Source organism: Nelumbo lutea, chromosome 6 (assembly GCF_056320005.1).
Source record: "Nelumbo lutea isolate HS-2025 chromosome 6, American lotus-T2T, whole genome shotgun sequence".
Lineage (NCBI taxonomy): Eukaryota > Viridiplantae > Streptophyta > Magnoliopsida > Proteales > Nelumbonaceae > Nelumbo > Nelumbo lutea.
Window position 1 is genome coordinate 30,359 of NC_142689.1, and position 21,556 is coordinate 51,914.

General features: G+C 37.8%; 2 protein-coding genes and 1 pseudogene across 3 annotated transcripts in view; 1 reads left to right on the plus strand and 2 right to left on the minus strand.

The window, feature by feature from the left end:
• Positions 1 to 1,450: 1,450 nt before the first annotated feature.
• LOC148846696 (large ribosomal subunit protein uL30y pseudogene) lies at positions 1,451 to 3,146 on the minus strand (annotated as a pseudogene).
• Positions 3,147 to 3,512: 366 nt separating this feature from the next.
• On the plus strand, positions 3,513 to 7,473 carry LOC148846697 (protein TIFY 3B-like). 2 transcript variants are annotated; one of them, XM_088952612.1, is made up of 5 exons: positions 3,513 to 4,080; positions 5,958 to 6,066; positions 6,335 to 6,551; positions 6,715 to 6,772; positions 7,116 to 7,473. In XM_088952612.1, exons 1-5 carry the CDS (start codon positions 3,845 to 3,847, stop codon positions 7,279 to 7,281), a joined length of 786 nt encoding a protein of 261 aa, XP_088808738.1. In that variant the 5' UTR covers positions 3,513 to 3,844; the 3' UTR covers positions 7,282 to 7,473. The 2 variants fall into 2 exon arrangements, with proteins under 2 accessions (XP_088808738.1, XP_088808739.1); XM_088952613.1 differs by having other exon boundaries at positions 3,685 to 4,080; positions 6,413 to 6,551.
• Positions 7,474 to 18,878: 11,405 nt separating this feature from the next.
• LOC148846698 (uncharacterized) overlaps positions 18,879 to 21,556 on the minus strand; it is a 60,692-nt gene continuing 58,014 nt past the window's right edge. The window contains exon 3 of the mRNA XM_088952614.1: positions 18,879 to 19,238. Coding sequence (XP_088808740.1) covers positions 19,096 to 19,238 — 143 coding nt within the window. The 3' untranslated portion in view covers positions 18,879 to 19,095. The remainder of the gene's footprint in view (positions 19,239 to 21,556) is intronic.

A 21,556-nucleotide genomic window follows, 5' to 3' on the forward strand; every position in this document is an offset into this window, starting at 1 on the left:
TTTAACATGTTTGAAAAATTATGAAAATATTTTTTTATTAAAACTTGCTCCAATGACGGATTTAAAATATAAGTTTAATTGATAATTGCATAAACTCCAAGGTAATGAGAAAATTTTATTCTGACATTACGATTCTAAAGTACTTTATGACTAAAAGGTTCCGCTATGATGTCAGTGATACGCCATAAAGTTATTTTGACTATTTAATGACTAAGGACTGTTTAAATTAGTGGTATAAATGATCAAAAACCCTACGACGTTAAATCTTAGCTCCAAATCCCTTATATCCACGTTGGCTTTTAGGGGGCGTTCCTTTTTTAGATTTTGAAAGAGGGGGGAGGAGTAAGTTGGTCAATGGGATTTTGATTTTAATTGACCAAAAATCTCATGTTATTTTTTTAGATTAATGTGGGGATTAGGGAAAGTTTATTGATACCCATTTCATAGGTGGTAAATAACTTTCCCATTTAGGGGAAAATTTTTGAACACTTGAATGAGACAAAAATGTCCTCTTGATAATAAATTTTTAGGGTAACTTACAAAGATCCCCCTTATATGATAGGGTTAGTGACAAATACCACTCTATATTTTAATTTGCGGTAAACACCTCGCTAAACTTTTACCGTGTGACAAATACCCCCTAACTGTTAAGTCAGATGACCATAAAATTTATTTTCTTTTCATTGCCCTTTTCTCTTTAAAAACCCTTTTCTCTTAAATTATCAATCCAATCCAGTAATTCTTTTTTCGGTCCCAAATGCAATTACAAATCCAACTCTCATCATCAGTAGAGACAGATTTGGAAGAGTCAGTTTCGATTTCTTTGAAAACAACAAATCGTGGATGTTGGTCATTTGACCATCGCTTGTGATTATAACTGTACTAAGCAACATGCTGTCTGCTGAGTTCATTGTCACTCGGTCATTCCACATGGTGAATTAAAAATAGGGCAAGCCACCCGATCAAATTGGAAAAAATCCGATCAAATTTAATGACTGAAAATTGATGTAGAGGAAACCCATTTTTTTTAATATCTTAAAGATGGTGGGTGCCCACTGGCCGCTATTTTTCCTCAGCTCTGCATTAACGCTAGATATTTTCTGCCTCATCTGCTCGTCATGATGGCAAGGACACTAGATCACAGATGAAATTCAATATTGCAAATCCTACTACAAGATGCTAGATGCCAGAAGAAGGTTGAAATCGAGGATGACCAGAAACTCCAAGCATTTTTTGACAAGAGGATCTATAGGAAATCAATGGAGATGCTCTTGGTGAGTTATTAAGGATTATGTTTTCAAAATTATGGGAGGTTGTGACAAGCAAGGATTCCCCATGAAATAGGGAGTACATAGAGGCATACCTTACTTCCGTGGATAGGGCAGACACAATAAAGAGTGTTAGAGCGGGAAGGAAGTCTCTTCGTGGTTGCATTGTCAGCCCAAACCTATCAGTTCTGAACTTGGTTGTTGTGAAGAAGGGTCAGAATGACCTTTTGTGGATGCTTCATCCTCTTGATCAACTCATTGATGTAATCTTCATGGTTTCCAGCATCTCCTCCCTCTACATAATGGGTCCTCTTCTTTTTTCAAACCCCATCCAATGGAGACTTGAGCTTAAATGGCCATAAGAAGTTGTTTGCCTCTTAAAGTGGGGACCAACAGTCATGATCTCATGGACAAGATCTTCTATGCATATGATATTCCATACTTCCCATAAGAGCCTGTTCAATAATTGAATCGTCATTCAATGCAATTCTTTGTTTGTTTAGCTTCCCATAACCTCTCTCTTGTAGATCAATTTACGAACACTCTTCAAGGCTCCACCCGATGCAACATGTTCAATATTGTTGCTTTGTTTACCTTCAGAGAGACACCATTAAATATCGGTCCTAAACGTAAAAGCTTCAAAATCTTTTTGGTGTTTGTGTGATTGCATTTATTCCATGGATTTGGATGATAAACCATAGTTTAGCCTCTGGATTGACATAAAATCCTCCTTTCAACTTAGCCTCATGCTTCAACTGAATCAACTCTTTTTGCTGCTCATCATACTCTTTCGCGTATTGCATCGCTCTTTTGAAGATAAGCTTTCAATTCTCTCCAGTCTTCTTCTTCGCGGCATCAACCTCTTGCTTCTTCGCTTGCAGGGCCCATTCCTCAGTTCTCTTTCTCTTCTTCAACATTGACTCGGGTACCACGGGACCACCCTTGCCTTCTTCTTTACCGATCTCTCTACTCTTCACTTTGACCGGGAGAGGGCTTTCAAATCTGCAATAGGTAGGAGAGTAGCTCAACAGCCTCAAGCCATTTCTTACATCTTAGATCTGTGTTTGAGTGAATACATAATAGAGTTCTATTGGCTAGAGAAATTTTGATTCTCTTGTCCTTGGTGATTTTGTCCACTACTGGTTCTTTTTAGGTGTTATGGTATGTTTGATGTTCAAGTAACTGAGATTATTTCATTTTCATGGTGTCAGAAACTTGGAGAATGATCCACGGCAATTTGGCTGATGATTTCTTCTCATTGTTCAAATATACAAGAAAATGGTAGTTTAGAGATTAAAAAAATTAAAATGCTAAATAAGAATCTTTTTCAAGGTTAATTAAGGGAATACTAACAGAAGGAGGTCTTTGTATAACAGCTAAAGTTCAGGGGGGTGTTTGTCGCAAATTAAAGTATAGGGGGTCTTTGTCACTAACCCTATAGTACAAGAATGGTTAAAATGGCAATTTCCTTTTTTATTTGGGAAATAAAAAAATATAGGTAAATATACTTATCTCGATAAGTGTTTTCCAGGAAAAACTTACCCAAATAATTACATTTACCTGCATAAATAACTTATTGAAAGCCGACGGGACTTAAGGTTTTTGGTTGATGTTTCAGAGGATGAATTTGGAAAAAGATATTGAAATTTTTAGTAGTATATCCATCATTCTTAAGTTTTGCGTGTGAGAGCATGAACAATTCATCATGTGTGCCGGCATTTTGTCGCTAGCTTTTCATCATCGTTCTCATCTACTTATTTGCAAAGTAATAAACCCGAATTTCAACAACGTCTGGCTATAGAATCCATGTCTCTAGCTGACTTCATTCAACGCCATGACCTTCTGAAACCGATCTTTGTCAATCACTTCAGTCGCCATAACCGAAGCAACAATGCGTTCATTGCTCACACAAAAAAACCCTGTTTCCCTTTCCTTATCAGCATTTGGTTTTTATTTTGAAAACTTGAGAAATGATAGAGGATAAATTCAATATTTTATTTTTTCCATTGCGATTTAACAATGGTGACAATTGTTTGAAATGGTAGGAATAATTTAAGACAATACTAAAACAGTAAATATATAATTAGTCAATTTTCTAAACGTTAAGGGTATTTTAAGAAGTTTAATCATAAAAATATTGATATGTTTAATTAATAACGTTTATTAATAAAAAATCACTTAAATATAATATTTAATAAGAAAAAAATAGAAATTAAAAGGGACTAAACAAGAGAAAATAGGGCCATGATCACCCAACAAAATACTGTGACACCTGAGCCAGTTTTCACCTTCCCGAGGAATCGAGGATCTACGTGTATATATTAATCAACTTGCTAAAAATTGACACGTGATTAATTTAAGGTCTACTGTCGGCTTTATTGCATTTAATATTATGTAAGGCACCTAGTTTGCCCTCCCCTCCGTTCTTTACCAATGTCCTTATATCTGAAGGTTGATCATCCTTGGTTCTGAATCCTCACACAAGAGCAGTTTACAGTTTTACACATATAAATAGGATAGATCTGTCGATCAAAATCAGGCAGTAAGATATCTTAATTTGTCGGAGGTACTTCTGAATGGACTTATTGAAGAAGGCCGGAAAGCCTGAAATAGAGCCAGGAGACGAGGAGAATAAGATGGAGAAGGCGGCGGAAGAAGAAATGGAGGAGAAGGACAACGCGGAGACCCACAACAACGCCGATGTCGGCGCGGGAAAGCGGTCAGAAATGGACATAGCTGAGAGCGTCGAACTATTTGGGAAAAAGTTTTTCCAGGAGTTCCAGCCCCATTTGCACACAGCTCTTCAAACCAGGTATATGCAATAGTAGTATATGTTAGTAACTTTTTATATAACCTCTGTGTTCCGGTCCACTCCACCTCACTCTAAAATTCTAAATGGATTTGAAGCCTGATCTAGGACCTAGATCAACCATCTCCACCTCGTCCTGAGACTTCTGGTTTCTCCACGACCATAAACCACTTAGATAGTAGGATTCTGGTCCAGAATGGGGCACAATTTGCCACGTTTCTCATATTTAGAGGATATGAACGCATTATTCATTGCTCCCTAGAGGGAGATCACCAGAGCAAAAAAATCAGTTGATATATGATTTGTAAATCCAATTTGATATATGATAGCAAATGCATATTTCTGCATATATTTGGACGGTGTAGAAAAATTCTATTTCGCGGGCCCTTTTGTTCCAATATCCGAATATCTGTTATCCATTGGATTTGAAGCCCTCTCAGTATCGGGTAGGATGAGAATTGCGTCAATTTACCAGAAAACCAAATTGCCGCAATTTCTTTTTTTGTTGGCTGTTCTTTCTGCTGTTCTCTGTATTTGTCGTAGGCTTGTAGCTTTTTCTCGTGTTAATGAAATTCCATGTTTACCGGAAAAAAATGAATTGCGTCAATGTTGTTTCCATTTAGTTAAAAAAGAAACAGGTCAAAGAAAACCTCTTGGATGGAGTATTGCTTAACGAATTATTGCAAATTAATAAAATAAATTTAATGAATATGTAAAATAGGGACCTTCTGGGTATAGGTGGAAAATTGCTGTGGTCTTCAGCCAAATAGTGTTGGTGTACACAGACACAGGGATGATAGTGCCTGTCTTACAAGAAAGAACACATATAAAAGATGCCTTCACCCTATTACTACAGTGAACAAGTCTGTATTTTTCGTGTATGGACACAACAAAGTTCCATAATCCAGATGGCGGCAAAGTAAAGAAGAGAATGACAGAAAACCGTTCAAGATAGGCACCTAATTAAGAAATTGGTATAACACACACCAGAATGGTCACATACAGTCTCACCACTAAGACGCCAACCCACCAACCAATGCAACTAACTCCAGTTTATGGTTCTCTAGCAATAAAACATAAACAAACTTAAAAAGTGAACATTTAAAACAGACAAAATAACAACTTGCCCCGAATCTTCTACTTGCATTATAGTTTCGTATCATGTGATACAATTATGCAGATGATATTCTAAACATTCTCATTTCTTTGTTAATATTAAGCCCAGGAATTCATTAAAAATTTGGTTGTGCTTGATTTGATATAAAATAAGAAAGAAACAGAAAGTTGAGGAAATTTTCTAAATAGGTTCAACTATGTTATCGGAAAAACATGATATCCAAAATATATATGACCAATCAACCATATAAACGTATTAACCAATTAGGTGGAATTAATCAAATTTCACCATGGGTTTGATTGGTCAAAACTCCTTTGGTATTATGTCTTTTTGGCATCATAGATTTTCTTTCCTTATAAAATTTCCTTCAACTTTCTATTTCTTCTCTTATTTTCTATCAAACCAAACATACCTAGGGAAAGTGAGACTCCAAAACTCTATTTACCAAACCATCAGCATCAAATTTCACTACTTTTTCTTAGTCTTGTTTTATTAGTACATACCTTCCTTAAATGATTTATCCAGGACACTGATCTTAACTCACCTCACAGAAAAATAAAAATTACATTTTAGATACTAGTGTAGGAGCACATGCTATACATATGTACAAGTAACTATTAACATATTAGATTTAACTTATATGACATTATGACTTGCACCAAAATCAATGCAAGTATCCACTTTATATAGTATAGATAGGGGAAATTTGACATTTATGTTTGAATTTCATACTGACATGATTTCTTTCTTTTGGTTGTTTGAGGTCTCCAACGGTTCTAACATCTGGAACAAATACCAGTTCTCCTCCAGCTCATCTCACCATCTTCTATTCTGGAACTGTTAGCGTCTTCGATGCAGTTACACCAGAAAAGGTCTGCCATACAAATTTGTGAATATACAACCACAAGTATTTGAAGAAATATACCTCCATCAAAAACAAAGAAGAAATATACAATGATAAGTATTTGCTCAAGTTAGATGCTTAGGCTCAGTTTGGACTTTGGAAGGAGTACAGATACAAATATGTACAGTACAAATAATAATAAATAATACAAAATGCAAGATTTTGTACTTGTACTCCTTCCAAACTGAGCCTTTCAAGTTCTTTTGACATTTGATTTCTTTTGCCCATCTTAAAAGGCCCAACAAATTATGCTTATTGCTGCTGCTGCTTCCACCACTGCAATTGCCATTGCCTCTAATGACTCAAATATCAAGGATGGTGGAGTTCCCTGTCCAGTTGCTTCACCTATTCTCAGAAGGTCTCCATCCCTCCAGAGCACTGCAGCTGCCGTGGTTTGTCCTCAGCCTCAACCTCGTCCCATGGAGACCGGTCCCCTCTGCAATCTGCAAGCTGGTAAAGAAGATATGAAAAATGAAAATAAATGACTAAAAGTGAAGCTACAGAATATAAGTGTTTGTCAAACAGAATGTAGTGCCCGACTCTTCTTTCCATGCTTACTCTGCTTCCTAATCAAATAAAATCTTGTCCTTTATAACTTTTGTCTCTCTTGGAACAGAACTTCCAATTGCAAGGAGACACTCCCTTCAGCGCTTCTTGGAGAAGCGACGAGACAGGTACCCACTTCCTCTCTGTTCAATTGGATCCATTTGTTTTTTCTGGCAGACCATTCCACTTTAGACTGCAAGCTCCAGCAGCTTGCCCAGATTGGATGATCTTATTCCAATCATCTTGATGCAACTAATTTTGAGTAATAGTAAATCCAAGTAATGGCATTCAAATAAGACGGTCCGTTATTACCACAAAGTCGTCCAACCTTTATTTTACTGTTTAATAACTTTAATTATTCTTTTGACGTAGTAAATAGGGAGGGAAGAAAAAGAAGAAATTTTAAAATGGGACAATATGTTATTATCTTTATCCATCATTCATCAACCTGGCGTTTCTTGTTCTCTGCAGGTTGGTGAGCAGGGATCCATATCCCCAAGTAACGCCAATGAAATTAACGGACAAACCAGAACCCAGCAGCCTCAGTGCCGAAGCTTCACTTCAGCTTCGCTTTTGCTCTGAGCCTCCCAAGGTTCCGGACGAGTTCCAACCAACGGTTGCTGCTCACCTTGCATAAATGGATTAATTACTAGCCTGTACCAAAGCCCCTTTAAGACAAACTTAACTACTTAACAGTACTTGTCTACTTGCAAAAAACACTCATACCTATTTGATTAACTCTTACTCCCTACATGGAACAGAGGATTTCCTATCACGCCATGTAATATTTATATCAGACCAACATGATTTATTCTGTGCTTGTTTCCCACATTCTGAATTTCCTTTTCCTTGAAGTTATCAACACGTTAACTAACGGGCCATTTGGAAGTGACACAGAATGAATCATTTCTTTCAACTGCTTTTTAACAATTGAGTTTTAAGTAAATCCTTGGAAGGAGTACAAATACAAATATGTAAAGTGAAAAACCTGATATTTTATATTATTTTGTACATATTTATATTTGTACAATTTAAAAAGCGTACAAATACAAATATATACAATATGAATCCATTTCTAGTAATTACTTAGGTCGTGGATTTATTTTTTATGGATCAGGAAACTTTGAAGGGTTGGGGCGGGGGGTTTAGAGGTCGAATAAAGTATTCATTTCATTTACGTTATTTGGACACCTTTCATTTTATATGTTCATCTTGAGATTAAATGCAAAGGAAAAAAAATCAAAAAGAAAAAAAAAAAAACTCTGACGTTATTATGCAAAAATTTTAGCCACAAAGTACCGATAACCGATGTAATCATGTAAAATGGAGTGATTTTCTCTTAGTACAGGAAAAATGAAATGGTCAAAATCATCTTTTGCAGTAGTAGTGATTGGGGCATGCTCAGCTTTGATAAATGGGCATAATCCCATAGGCTTAAAGTATTTCTTTAGAAAGACAACATAATTCAGTAGCGGCACCTTTTGTGTTTTCACGAAGGCATGCTTTATTTTTTATTTTATATTTAATCCAAACCGAAATCCAGAATGGCCTTAGTTTTTTTTTTTTTTCCCTTTCCGGTTCAATATCTTAGTTTTGCCTCCAGTGGCTCCATTTTCTGTTGAACTTGTCCTTAAATGCAATGGAAAATCACAATGAAAGTGACTTCATCCCGGATGCAGATGCTTCCCCGGCGTTATCAAAGCAACAACTAATCAACTGCTTGGTCAATCGAGGGTCATATTGATTGTACCATCAAATAGTCAGTAGATTATCATAAGCAACCACATAGAACACTAATCATCAACTAGGTTAAATGACAATTTTAAGACTTCTGGAAAGTAGGAGCTCAATACGTATGGTGAAGTAGGACGTCTTCCACATTAATTGGCAGCAACGAATCAACTGCTTGGTCAATCGAGGGTCATATTGATTGTACCATCAAATAGTCGGTAGATTATCATACGCAACTACATAGAACATTAATCATCAACTAGGTTAAATGACAATTTTAAGACTTGTGGAAAGTAGGAGCTCAATACGTATGGTGAAGTAGGACGTCTTCCACGTATTAATTGGGATCTATACATCTTGCAATATATAGTGTTTACATTGATGCGAGGCAGCTCGCAAGTTTTGGCACTATAGTCTATGTAGTAAAGATACGTCAAGTGTATTTTTTTTCCTCCTTATAATTAAAAGAAATGTGTAATAGAAGGCCATTACTTGGTGTAATGCTAAAGCCAAGTCAGAGGGAGGTCACTTTGTGCCCAAAAATAAATGCCAAAATTTAGGACAGTATCCAGCCTACCACTCCCAGGTAGGGGTGTCAATTTGACTGGATTTGGTCCAATCCAATCTAGTCCAATGTGAATTCATTATAAATGGACCAGGTTCAATCCAATCTAGCGAATGTTTTGGATCAATTTGGACCAGTCCAATTCAATGTCTAGACTGTCCAATCTGTTCAAGATCATTTTGATTTAGATTGGTTTTAACCCAAACCTGGTCCCTTGACACATTTTATTTTATATTAATGGACCAGATATTGGCTTAATCCAACCTAATCCAATACAAATTCGTTATGGACAAACTAAGCCCAATCGAATCTAATAAATATTTTGGACCAGATTGATCCAATCCAATGTCTTGTTGATCCATCCAAATTGATTTTGGAATGGACAGGGTTCAATCCAAAACCTTATAAATATTTTGGACCAGATTGATCCAATCCAATATGTCTCATTGGTCCGTCCAATCCATTCAAATTGATTTTGGATTGGACCCCATCCAGTCTAGGGGGAATATGGTTTTGGATTGGACCCCGTCCAATCCAATCCATCCAGATTGAACGGGGTCCAATCCAAAACCAGTCCATTGACACCCTTACTCCCAGGATCCCAAATCGGAATAGAGTCCCCTTCGGTCATTTTCTAATCAATGATGCTGATGTTAAGTTGGCAAATAAGGGATGACAATATAATCAAGCTTGCACTACTAAATAAAGGCTGAAACTCCCATTCTAAATTTGTCCAGCCTTCATTTTTTTTGTGTTTGCTAAAATGAACAATCTGAATAAGATTTTCTATAGCCAGACAAGCTATGAAGGCCAGACACAAAGGGGCATTATTTTCTTGGATTTTGAGAAGGGGAAAAGTTGGTCAATGGGATTTTGATTCTCATTGACCAAGAAACCCATGTTCTTTTTTAGATTTATGTGGGGACCAGGGAAATTTTATTTCTGGGGTAAGTGATACCATCTCCTAGGAGGGTAAATAATTTCCCCATCTATAGGGAAAGTTGCCAATATTTGAATGTGATAAAAATGCCCATTTTAATAATGGAGTACTATGGATAAAATGGTCATTGCCTTATTTACATGGGAAATAAAAGAACATGGGTAAATGCACTTACCCGGATAAGTCTTTCTTGGGAAACACTTACCCGAGTAAGTGCATTTACCAAGGTAAATAACTTACCGAAAAGAAAACGAGGCCAAAGATACTGATGCATCAAAGATGACAAATGACTCGTTGGTCAGGTCTCTAGCTGGTTGTAGCGAAAACTTGGGGTCAAATCCTGACTGGATCTCACTACTCCTATCCCAAGGAAATATTAAAATTTCCCCAAGTCTTTAATTTCGAAGAGAGCTGTAAAAAACTTCTTTAAGTTGTGCAATCTTAGATGTATCATTATCAACTTAAACAATGAGAATAGTAATTTAATCACCCTTCCTTTCCATAAATAAGGTGTGATCTAATTGAGACTTAGGAAGCACACATTCTGCAAAACTCCTATAAATTGATCAAAAAAGTCAAGGGCCTCAGATTGGGTTACAGCCCCGAATAGGCACTAAGCCCAGCCCAAGCCCAACATGGCCAAAGATCACTCTCACTCCCATCACATAACTAGAATTTTAGCTTCATATCTTTCAAAGCTACCATCTGCCCTGTACTTTATTGTAAAGAACTGTTTACAACCAAGTCTTCACTTGAGTTAATAACATTCCATGTCTAATTCTTCAAAAGTGCCTTAATCTCTATCTGCATGGCTGCTTTTGACTCAACTTAGCCAATACTTCAACTACACTCTTGGTATCAGATACATAGGAAATAGAAGCCAAGAGATGCCCCCAAAACACCGAGGCGTAGGTCAGAGGCGTAAGCCTCAGGTGCAAGAGGCATACACCTCGTACGCTTTTTTCATGGAGCATACTAGAGGCATACGCCTCACGTACACGAGGGGAGTGCGTGACTAACTTTTTTTTGAAGATAAAATTTCATTGAAGAAAAATAAGTCATACAATCCGAGGGGTGTCAAGATAACACCCCACCACCACCTTAACAAAAAGCCAAAATACAAAACACATGAGACAACTAAGAGGCAAGAAACTGATCAAAATTACAAGCCTGTAACTCAAGAATATTCCAGACGTTCTCTCCCAATTCTGTTCTGCTACTCTGATGAAATTCTCAATGCACTAGAATCCAATCCGATACCAAATTCTCAACCATAGTTTTTTTTTTTTTTTTTTTTTTGATAAGCAATTCTCAACCGTAGTTATTAGCCTATCAATACATGTTTATTCTCAAATAGTCTCTTGTTTCGTTTGTTCCAAATAACCTAGTAGACTGCGAAAGATACAGATCCGCACAATCTTTGCTTTCTTGTAAACAATTAGTCTTGGCCAGGAACTGCTATAGTTCTAGACTGAAACGCACTTATTACAAACAGAAAGGAACAAAAATTCCACATGAAATAGGCAATCCTGAAAGAATAGAACAAGTGGTAGACTGTCTTCTCATCTGAACAACACAGACAATAGAAGCTTGCCATGCAGAAACCCCTACTCTTTAGATGATCTGAAGTCAAGATGCTATCCAAAGCCACTAACCAAGTGAAAGCTTCCACTCCATGGGGAATATGGTTCTCCCATACTCCTTCCACTTGGTCAGATACCAGCTGCTCCCTAATCAATGCCAAGTAGAAAGATTTCACAGTGAATTTTCCATTTTTTGCACTCTTTCCACCACATGCCGTCCCTTGAAGAGATAGAGTCATAGAGATACTAGTTTTTTGAAGATTTTCTAACAACAGTAAACATTCTTCAAATTCCAGATCCCTCAAGGGCCTTCTGGACAGTGACAAGTAGTACATTGGTAAACTTGAGAGAACACTTTTAATGAGTGTTATTCTGCCCCCCTAATGACAAGTATTTTGCTTTCCTTTTTCCAACTTTTTTTCCACTCTTTGTAAAACTGGCCTTCACATCCCTGTTTTGGAAACCTTGGACCCCACCAAAAGGCCCAAATAGAGAAAAGGTAGCAACCCTATTTGACATTCAAAGACTGCAGCACACTATTCCAACTCCTCTCTTCCTACTTCACCCACACCAATTATTAGGCTCTTGGAAAAATTGATTTTCATATCCATTAACATCTCAAAGTTTGCCAGTATTACCCTTAAACTAAGCACTTGGTCCACTGAAGCATAAAAAAGAGGGTGTCGTCCGCATACTGAAGATGAGATGTGTAAGGTCTCTCCAAACCCACTTTAAAACCTTCAATCCACCCCAGTTGAGCACCCTTCACCGTAAGTAGATTCAATACCTCCATAACCAGAACAAATAACAATGGAGATATTGGATGTACCTACCACAGACCTCTAGACGCTTGGAAGAACTCTGAAGAGACTCCATTGAGAATTAATGAATGGAATTAATAATAGCCACACAACTCTTTTGGAAAACCAACAAGAAGAGAGACTTCAAGACTCAAGAACCACATTACCTCTCTCCCTATAAGAACTCAAAATAGAAGGGAGTTGATCCAAAAAGGAAGCATCCATCAAAATATACCTCATCCGAGCAATAGGAACATAGTAGCAACATCCCTTCTAATTTTGCACATATCTCATATGTTCTATCATAGATCAGAACCAAAGAAGGAAAAAAAAAAAGAAAAAAGATGTGAAGGAGAGAGAGGAAGAAAAGCGAGAAGAAGAGAGAAATTTCAACACAATCGAGATAGAACTTGAATGAGTGGGGTCTGGCATCCTCCTTTGTTGTTGTTGTTTATAATGAGAATAGGAGTTACAAAATTACTACCTTACGCTTAAATAAGAATGCGACACAAATACCTTACTAAATATTATTGTCTATGATCTCTACACTCCTCAAGTAAAGCTTGGATATCAAACATGCTCAACTTGCTAAGAATTTCAATCACCTTGGGCTTTCTTATTCCCTTTGTTAAGAACTCTGCTAACTGATAAACCATGGTTACATAGGGTAAGCAGTTTTTCTTCATTTTTCTCCTTAATCATTTATCAATCCTCCAAGTAACAAGGTTTTCTCCTACCGAAGTACAGTAAGCTGACATAGAACCTTCTATCATCAACTAGACCAGCCCAGTCAGCATCAATATGAACTTTTTCTTATAAGTGGCCTCAATTTACAAATAATAATCCCTTTCTAGGTGTAGATTTCAAATGTCTCAAAATCCTCTCAAATACTTCAAGATGTTGAATTCTTGGTGCATGCATATACTGACTTACAACCCCTACAACATAAGAGATTTCTGGCCTGGTCAAGGGCAAGTAAATCAGTCTCCATACCGATGTCTAGAATGTCTCAACATCTTCAAGTAGTTCTCCAACAATCCCATTAATCTTGTGGTTTGGATCAATAGAAATAATGGATGGTACAGAGCCAAATTGTCTTGTCTCAATGAGTAAACACAAAATGTCTTTTCGTAGAGATAAAAATTCCTGTCCTTTCAATCCCAAGAAAGTACATAAAAGTTCCCCAAATCTTTAATCTCAAACTCAGTAACAAAGTACTATTTGAGTTTGTGTATTTTCTCCTAAGAATTAATTGTGAATGCAATATCACCCACAAATACAATCAATGCAGTGGTTGCTTGGCCATCTTTCTTTAAAACGAAGTATGATCCACTAGACTTGGTTTATATCAACATCTCTTGACTGATGAATTAAATTGATCAAACCACACCCTAGAACACTGTTTAAAACCAAATATTGCTTTCTTTTTTCTTTTTTGATCAATAACTTTGAAATTTTTCATTAATTAAGATGCTTTAATATACAACAACAAGTTACAAGGAAATCAGCATAAAAGCTGACCCAAGACAGAATTACAAATGTGCCCAAAACATATCTGTTCTTTGAACCCCTTGCTTTGCTAAGCTATCAGCCAAGTTGTTGGCTGATCTCCTAACCCAACCCACCTGAATAGACATATTTCTTGACACCATTTGAACCTTCTTAAATCATTCTTCAGCTGCCAGGTCACTCCTTCCCTTTTTTGCAACCATTTTATCACAGTTTTTGAGTCTCCCTCGATGATCAGTCTATTAATCCCCAACTCTTTGGCCTTCTCAACCCCATATACTGCATCTAGAAACTCTGCCCTAGATACGTCATCCTCCTCCACAGGACCGGAGAACAAAGCAATAATGGAACCATTTTCATTTCTAATGGCCCCCCAATACCTGAAGGGCCTGGGCTACCCACACAACTCCCATCGAAATTCAGCTTCATCCAACCCTCTGTTGGAGAGGATCAGGTCTCACAAACCTGTCGCCTCATAGTTGATGAAGCAGCAATAAGTCCCTAAACCCTGAAGAGGTCTTCAACTTTAAAATCCGAGAACTGCTTTAAACTTTTTACCCAATGTGCCACCCTCAATGCTATTGTTTCCACAAGAGCCCCCTTGCATTTTTCCTTTCAAATATTCTATCATTTCTTTCCCCCCAAATGGTCCAAAGTATTGCTGCTCTAGTGCACCTCTAGAGAATCCTTCCCCTCCTTATCTTACCACTGCAACCATTAGGGTTGAATAAACCCTCCAACCGATCAAGAGAAGACCACCTGCACCCAAAAAGGGAAGTAAACCAATTCCAAATAAAGCTGACAAAAGGGCATGATAAAAACAGGTGAATAGAAATCTCACCATTCAACTTACACAGGACACACCAGTTAGGGGACAAGCACCAGTTTGGCCTTTTTTCTTTGAAGAACATCAAAGGAATTAATACAACCATGAAAGACTTCCCAACAAAAAGCACTGATTTTAGGGGGAATAGGATGGCACCAAATTTCCTTGACTGGAAACTGAAGAGAAGACTGTGTGGAAACCATCGAATGAAGAAAGGATTTACAAGAAAAAGATCCATCAGAATTAGGATCCCAAATTTTAGAATCTGACCCACCTTCCCCCAAGAAAACTGAATTCAGCAATCCTAACAACTCAGAGACTGCAAGCAATTCAGACTCTCTAAGATTCCTATTAAAACCAAGATTCCAATTCAATACTGGAAAGTGAGAATGATGGTTTAGGAAATCAGAAATAGGCTTACCCTTGAACCTAGACAGATCACAAAGAGAAGGAAATTTCTCCCCTAAAGGAGTATCCCCAATCCACAAATCGTCCCAGAATCTGATTTTACTACCAGAATCCAAATCATACCTAATAAAATTAAGGAACATAGGGAGGACATCATGGATGGCCTTCCAGGGATCAGCCAAGTTAGCCCTACATAGACAGCCAGCATCCCATCCATTGCATGACATGCCATGAATGCTTGCAACCACTTTGTGCCATAATTTTTCATTTTCATTTGGAAACCTCCAGAGCCATTTGCCCAGCAAAGCCTGATTCTTTATTCTAACATTACCAATTCCCAAACCCCCTTCCTCTTTCAGTTTATTCACCTTCTCCCATCTAACCAAATGATCCTTCTTTTTTTCCACTGGCTCCCATAGAAAATCCCTTGTGATTTTTTGAACTTTGCTCACTATCCTTTGTGGCATCCTAAACACTGACATATAGTACATTGGGAGATTTGCAATAGTTGATTTAATTAGGGTCATTCTCCCCCCCAACGAAGCATAATTTCTTTTCCACACCGCCAATCGTTTCTCTATCCTTTCCACCACCGGAGACCAAAAACTAGCAGATCTAGGATTATCTCCAAGGGATAAACCTAAGTATTTCATTGGCCACTCACCTTTCTCACAACCTAGAGAACTTGCCAGAAATCTCACTTCATCTTCTTCAATGTTAACTCCAACCAGTGAGCTCTTTGACCAATTAATCCTCAAATTAGACATCTTCTCAAAGAGAGTCACAACCACTCTCAAAATTTCCACTCCCCCTACTTCCTCCATCATAGAAAATAAGAATGTCATCTGCAAACTGTAAATGAGTTACTAAAACATTGTCCCTCCCTACTGACCATCCCCTGAATAACTGCACACCATTTGCTCTTGAAACCAATTTACTTAATGCATCATCAATTAGGGTAAAAAGAAAAGGAGAGAGGGGGTCACCCTGCCGAAGCCCACAGAATCCTTCAAAGAAATCTAACACTGTCCCATTAACTATAACTGAAAAATGCCAAGTTCGCAGGCATCCCATGATCCATTTAAACCACAAGTTTTCAAACCCACATCTCCTTATAATTTCAATCAAGAATTTCCAATCCACTAAGTCCTAGGCTTTTTCCAAATCCAACTTGATAGCCACTCCCATCCTCTTTGATCTTTTATGAGCCTCCACACATTCATTTGCAATTAATAATTGGTCAATAATCTGTCTATCCTGCATAAAGGCCCCTTGAGCTTGAGAAACTAAATGGGAGATCACCTTTTTGATCCTCAAAGACAACAACTTTGCAATCACCTTGTAAATACTAGTGACCAAACTTATTGTTCTGGCATGCTAAAATCCCTTGGTTGGTTGGCATTATTCTTTTTTGGGATCAAAGCTTAAAAAGTAGAATTCATTCCCAGACTTATCACCCCTCTCCTGTAGAACTCATTAAACACCCTGACTAAGTCTCCTTTAATTATCTCCCAACAATCTTGATAGAAAGCCATTGTGTAACCGTCGGGTCCTGGAGATTTTGATCTGTCCATAGAAAAAACCGCCTCCTTAATCTCTCCCTCTTCAAACCTTATTTCTCAAAATTGGACTTGATTTTCATCCAGAGTCTCCCAATCAAAGCCTTCAATCCTCCACCTCTCAATTAGGGGTCTTCTATAAATTGACCTAAAATGCTCTGCAAAAGTTTTAGCAATCTCATCTTGCTTCGTGATCTCATTTCCCCCACCACTAAAGAGTTAACCATGCACTTCCTTCTCCTTCCGTCTGCAATGGTATGGAAAAATTTTGTATTTTCGTCACCTTCTCTGATCCATCTTTCTCTTGACTTTTGCTTCAAGCAAATTTCCTCTCTTAATAAGGTCTCCCCTAGTTCTTCCTCAAATTCCACCTCAACTCCTTATCACCAACATCTAAAATTCCTTCCACCTCTTTGCTATCTATTGCTTCTATCTGAGAAATCAACTCCACCTTATTATCCTCCAATCTCCCAAACTTCACACTATCCCATTCCTTTATCTCCTTTTTCAACAATTGAAGCTTCTCAAGGAACTTCTGGCCTTCCCGCATTTTAGGTGTTACCAAACTATTCCACCAAACCTTAACTTTCTCTTTAAAATCCGAGTAAGTGAACCACATATTTTCAAATCTAAAAGGGATTGGGCCATCATCACTAGTTCTCTCAAACAAACAAATGGGCCAATGGTCTGAGGTGATCCTAGGTAGATTTCTTCCGACTAAACCTGGCAAATGCTCTTCCCAGTCAAGTGAGACTAAAAACCTATCAAGCTTGGATAGGATAGTGGAAATTTGAAGGTTTGACCAAGTATAACAGGATTGCCCAAAAGTAATATCTCTCAACTCAAAAGCTTCAATAAAGGAGTTGAACTTTCTCATACTCAATGTGGTCCTTTGCCTGCCTCTTGTTGTCTCACTCACATACCTAACTACATTAAAATCTCCCCCTAGACACCAAGCACACCTTCCTTGATACATATGACAATATAAACCTTTGAGGTGGTTGTACACGAGCTTCTCCTACTCTCAATGTAAAACAAGGGAGTGGACCTTTGAAGGTGGTTGCAAATGACTGTTGTGGAAGAGATGGATGAGTGGAAAAAATAGAAAGAATAGTTCAGAAATGAAGTCATTCAAAAGAACCTAGGAGTAGCTCCAACAGGTGATAAAATGAGAGAAAGTAGACTAAGATGGTTTAGTTTGGCCACGTGCATAGAAGACTATTAACAGAACCAGTAAGAAGAGGTGCTTTGTTGCAAGTTGAAGGGGCTCGAAGGGCCAGGGGTAGACCAAAAAGGGCATGGATAGAAGTAGTAAGAAATGATTTAAGCACCAATAGTTTAACAATAGATGTGGCATTAAGCAGAATGGAATGGCGAAACAGGACTCATATATCCGACCCCATATAGTTGGGACAAGGCTTGGATGATTAATGATGATGATCAGTAACATGTTTCATTAATTAGAAGAACAAGTGATAATGTGGGCAGCTACTAGTCTCAGCAAACCACCTATGAAACACATCAATGACAGCTACAAGTGGATATGTAAGTATAGTTATAAGCCAATCCCACCACTGACTAATCCCCACAATGTACAACACAAAACATTTGCTCCCTCTCTATTTGGTATCAGAAAATAAATAAATGTTTTTACTGCACAACACTCGTATGCTAACATAATAATGATTAATGACAGATAATGTTTACGGCACTCATAAAAAAAAAAAAAAGAAAACAGATAATGTTTACAGAAGTCGCTCCATGTAATACCTAGAAGTCTAGAACATAGTAACGATCTTCCCAGACCATACGTTGATTTATTTATGATAATAGGTAATATCAACGATGGTATCATGACAACAACTACACCAAACAACAATAATAACAAAGCAACAAGCTTGGTTATTAGGAGTTAAAAGGGCTAAGCAGCTGAATATCAGCAAGTTGTTGGTGGAAGGTGACTCCCAACTAACTGTTAAATGGTTGCAGATGCAAGAGTCCAGCATGTGGAAGTTCTCAAATGAAAGAAAGAAAATCAAGCAACTAACTCAGAACATGACTATAAGGTTTCAATGGGCTAAGAGGAGTACCAACTCCATTGCTGACTCCTTGGCTAAACAGGGGGTGGGAAGATCTAATTTGTTTTGGGCTATTCTGTAATATGTTTTTTCGGGTTTGAAAGGGAGGGTTAAGACACTTTACCTCTCCATTCTGGTTGTATCTTACATATCTCTTTTAATAAAAGTGCTGTTATAGATCAAAATAAATAAATAAATAACAAAAAAACAAGGTAATTCACCAGGCACATAATCATACTCCCGAATAAATTCCATTTTGCATGCACAGTTCTGCAGAATCCATCTATAACAAAAAGGTCAACCTAAAGTTCTGAGTAATGTACTTAAACCGTAGCACAGATTGCTTCAGTGCTTATTAGGCAAACTAAAGAAAGTGGGAATTTTAAATCTGCAAGTGTTAGTGTTAACAACTTCTCAACACCAAAAATTGAGCCTTTCTCTGATTCAGGGGTTTATCCATGCATAATGCGCATAATTCCGTGAAGGTAGCCTCCTGTCATTATAAGGGAAACAAAAGACACAACTCCTGCTGGAAATATCTTCCCAGATTTCTTGAAACGAGAGCCCATCACCCCTGAAAGCACTGCAGACACACCTGGAAAGATGGAAAACCCAGTTAGAATATGCTATGGGGTTTTGTAAAGAAAGATCCTAAGGACCCTGTCACAAGGCATGTCATGAAGGGTGAAGGATTGCGAGCAAAGAACTGTAGATGAGTCCCACATAAATCTCTGGAGCATAAGATTTGCATGCTAATACAATTTTAGCATGCCACAACAATCAGAATTGAAGACTACAATTAATCACAATGTTTCTAGAACAAGAAACTGCAAATGCATTATTAGGAACCAATAAATGGTGGGTCCAATCCCCTTGAATCAAGATGCTTACCTAATGTTTATGCTACAAGTAGAGTTCTTCTGACAACACATTTAATTGCTTCTCATCCTAGGGACTTTAGGCCTATAAGTCCTGTAGGAAGCCTGTATAAGAAGACAACAGCAAAATTTGTTTCTTTAAGGATTAAGGAAACCCTTCCAAATTTAATATCACAGAAACAAGAGGCCTTTGTTAATGGGAGATGGATTATAGATCAAGGCATAATTACCAATGAATGTGTCCAAGAATTTGGGAAGAAAGGATAGGTGTGTAAAAGGCAAAAGCCTATGGTATTATGTACTATTCATTTTTGGAGGAAGTCACAGGAAGGTGTGGGTTTGGAGCTAGATGGCTATTACGGATGGGGATGACTCATACATTAGTCAGTCCTCATCAATTGTGTAGTGAAGGATTCCTTCCCAGCCGAGAGATGGATTAGGCAAGGAAACCACCTCTCCCCTTGTTTCTGTGATATCAATTTTGGAAGGATAATCAATGACTAATTAAAGGCCTTAAGTACTTAGTTGTATGATAGCTAGGGCAGGTAATCAAGAACCAGTTAGAGGATGGAGGATTTGGATGAAGGAAATAGTAACCCAACTTGGGTTTGTAGAAGTTATAATTCTTTTCTGCGATGATGATAGAGAACAAGCAGCAAAAAAAACAAACTCCGAAGTGTTTTGAAATGATTTCAAACCAAAGAATAATTTGGGATTAACATCAAAGACGGCAAAAAGTTATTGAAATACCTTAAATTTCTTTTGGGAGGGAACCGGAAAAAGTTGTTGGAGGATTGGTAACAATTTGATAAGAAGTTGGAGGATTGGTAGGGAGGAGGTGGTGATCACACACTTACAATTTGTGGATGACATCATCTTGTTTTGTGACGGGGAGGAAGGGGAATTACATAACTTAAAGAGTCTAGTGCTTCAATTTGAAATGATGTCCAATCTTAAAGTGAAATGGGGAAAAAGTTGTGTGGTAGGGCTCAATTTAGGGGGAGAGGAGGTGGATTCCCTAGCTAGGATTTTGGGGTGTGAAGTGGGGGACTGGCCTTTACAATATTTGGGGCTACCACTGGGAGGGAACCCAATGGTTGAGAGTTTTTGGTACCCTGTGATTGAAAGATTCTCCAAGAAGTTAGCAAATTGAAGAGGAATTACATCTCTTTAGGGGGTAGGATAACCTTAATCAAGTCAACCTTGGCCAACCTGCCAGTTTATATCCTGTCTACCTTTAGAGTACCAATGAAAGTAGCTAACCAGTTAGAGAAGATAATGAGGGATTTCTTGTGGGAACCAGAGGATACTAAGAAGGATCACTTAGTGAAATGGGAGGGGGTTTCTAGGAGTAGGGATGATATAAGCCTTGGGCTAGGAAATATAAGATTAAGAAACACGGCTCTACTAGGGAAATGGATTTGGAGACTACCGATGGAATAGGACAGACTTTGGTTCAGAGTGATTGTTAGTATTAATGGATTGGCAGATAACGGCTGGGATGCAGGACTCGACCCTGGGGCTTCTTAGTGTTTTCCTTGGAAAGCTATTCAAGGTATTTTGCCTCTTATGCTCCCTTATTTCAAATATGATGTCTATGCTGGAAATAAAGTCTTTCTTTGGGAAGATGTTTGGGTTGGTGAAAACTCCCTTAGAGATAGATTTTCTTCTATTTACTCCTTGTCTGAAAACAAAAGAAAAGTGATCTCCTTAGTGTTTGTTGATAACTCCTGGGGTTTGGGCTTTGAGAAGAGGTCTAATGGATTCTGAAATGGGGATGGTTGATGATTTGATCACTCAATTAGGGAAAGTCTTTCTTAATCAGTCTTGTAGAGATAACAGAATTTGAAAACCTTCCCCTTCTCATTTTTTCAATTGCTCTTCTTTCAACATTTTGCTTCAGACCTCTAACCTTGTAGGGAACTTTCCTTCAAAGGAGGTGTGGGGTAGGCCTGCACCCCCCAAAATTCAGGCCTTTTGCTGGGAAGTGGCACTCCAAAAAATCAACACCTTGGATTTATTGCAGAAAAAGAGG

What these genes read in the sequence shown, in the direction of transcription:
- LOC148846697 (XM_088952612.1), top strand. Translation starts at nt 3,845, where the DNA reads ATGGACTTATTGAAGAAGGCCGGAAAGCCTGAAATAGAGCCAGGAGAC. An exon ending in CACACAGCTCTTCAAACCAG is followed by an intron (nt 4,081 to 5,957) that starts GTATATGCAATA and finishes TGGTTGTTTGAG; the next exon opens with GTCTCCAACGGTTCTAACAT. An exon ending in TTGGAGAAGCGACGAGACAG is followed by an intron (nt 6,773 to 7,115) that starts GTACCCACTTCC and finishes TGTTCTCTGCAG; the next exon opens with GTTGGTGAGCAGGGATCCAT.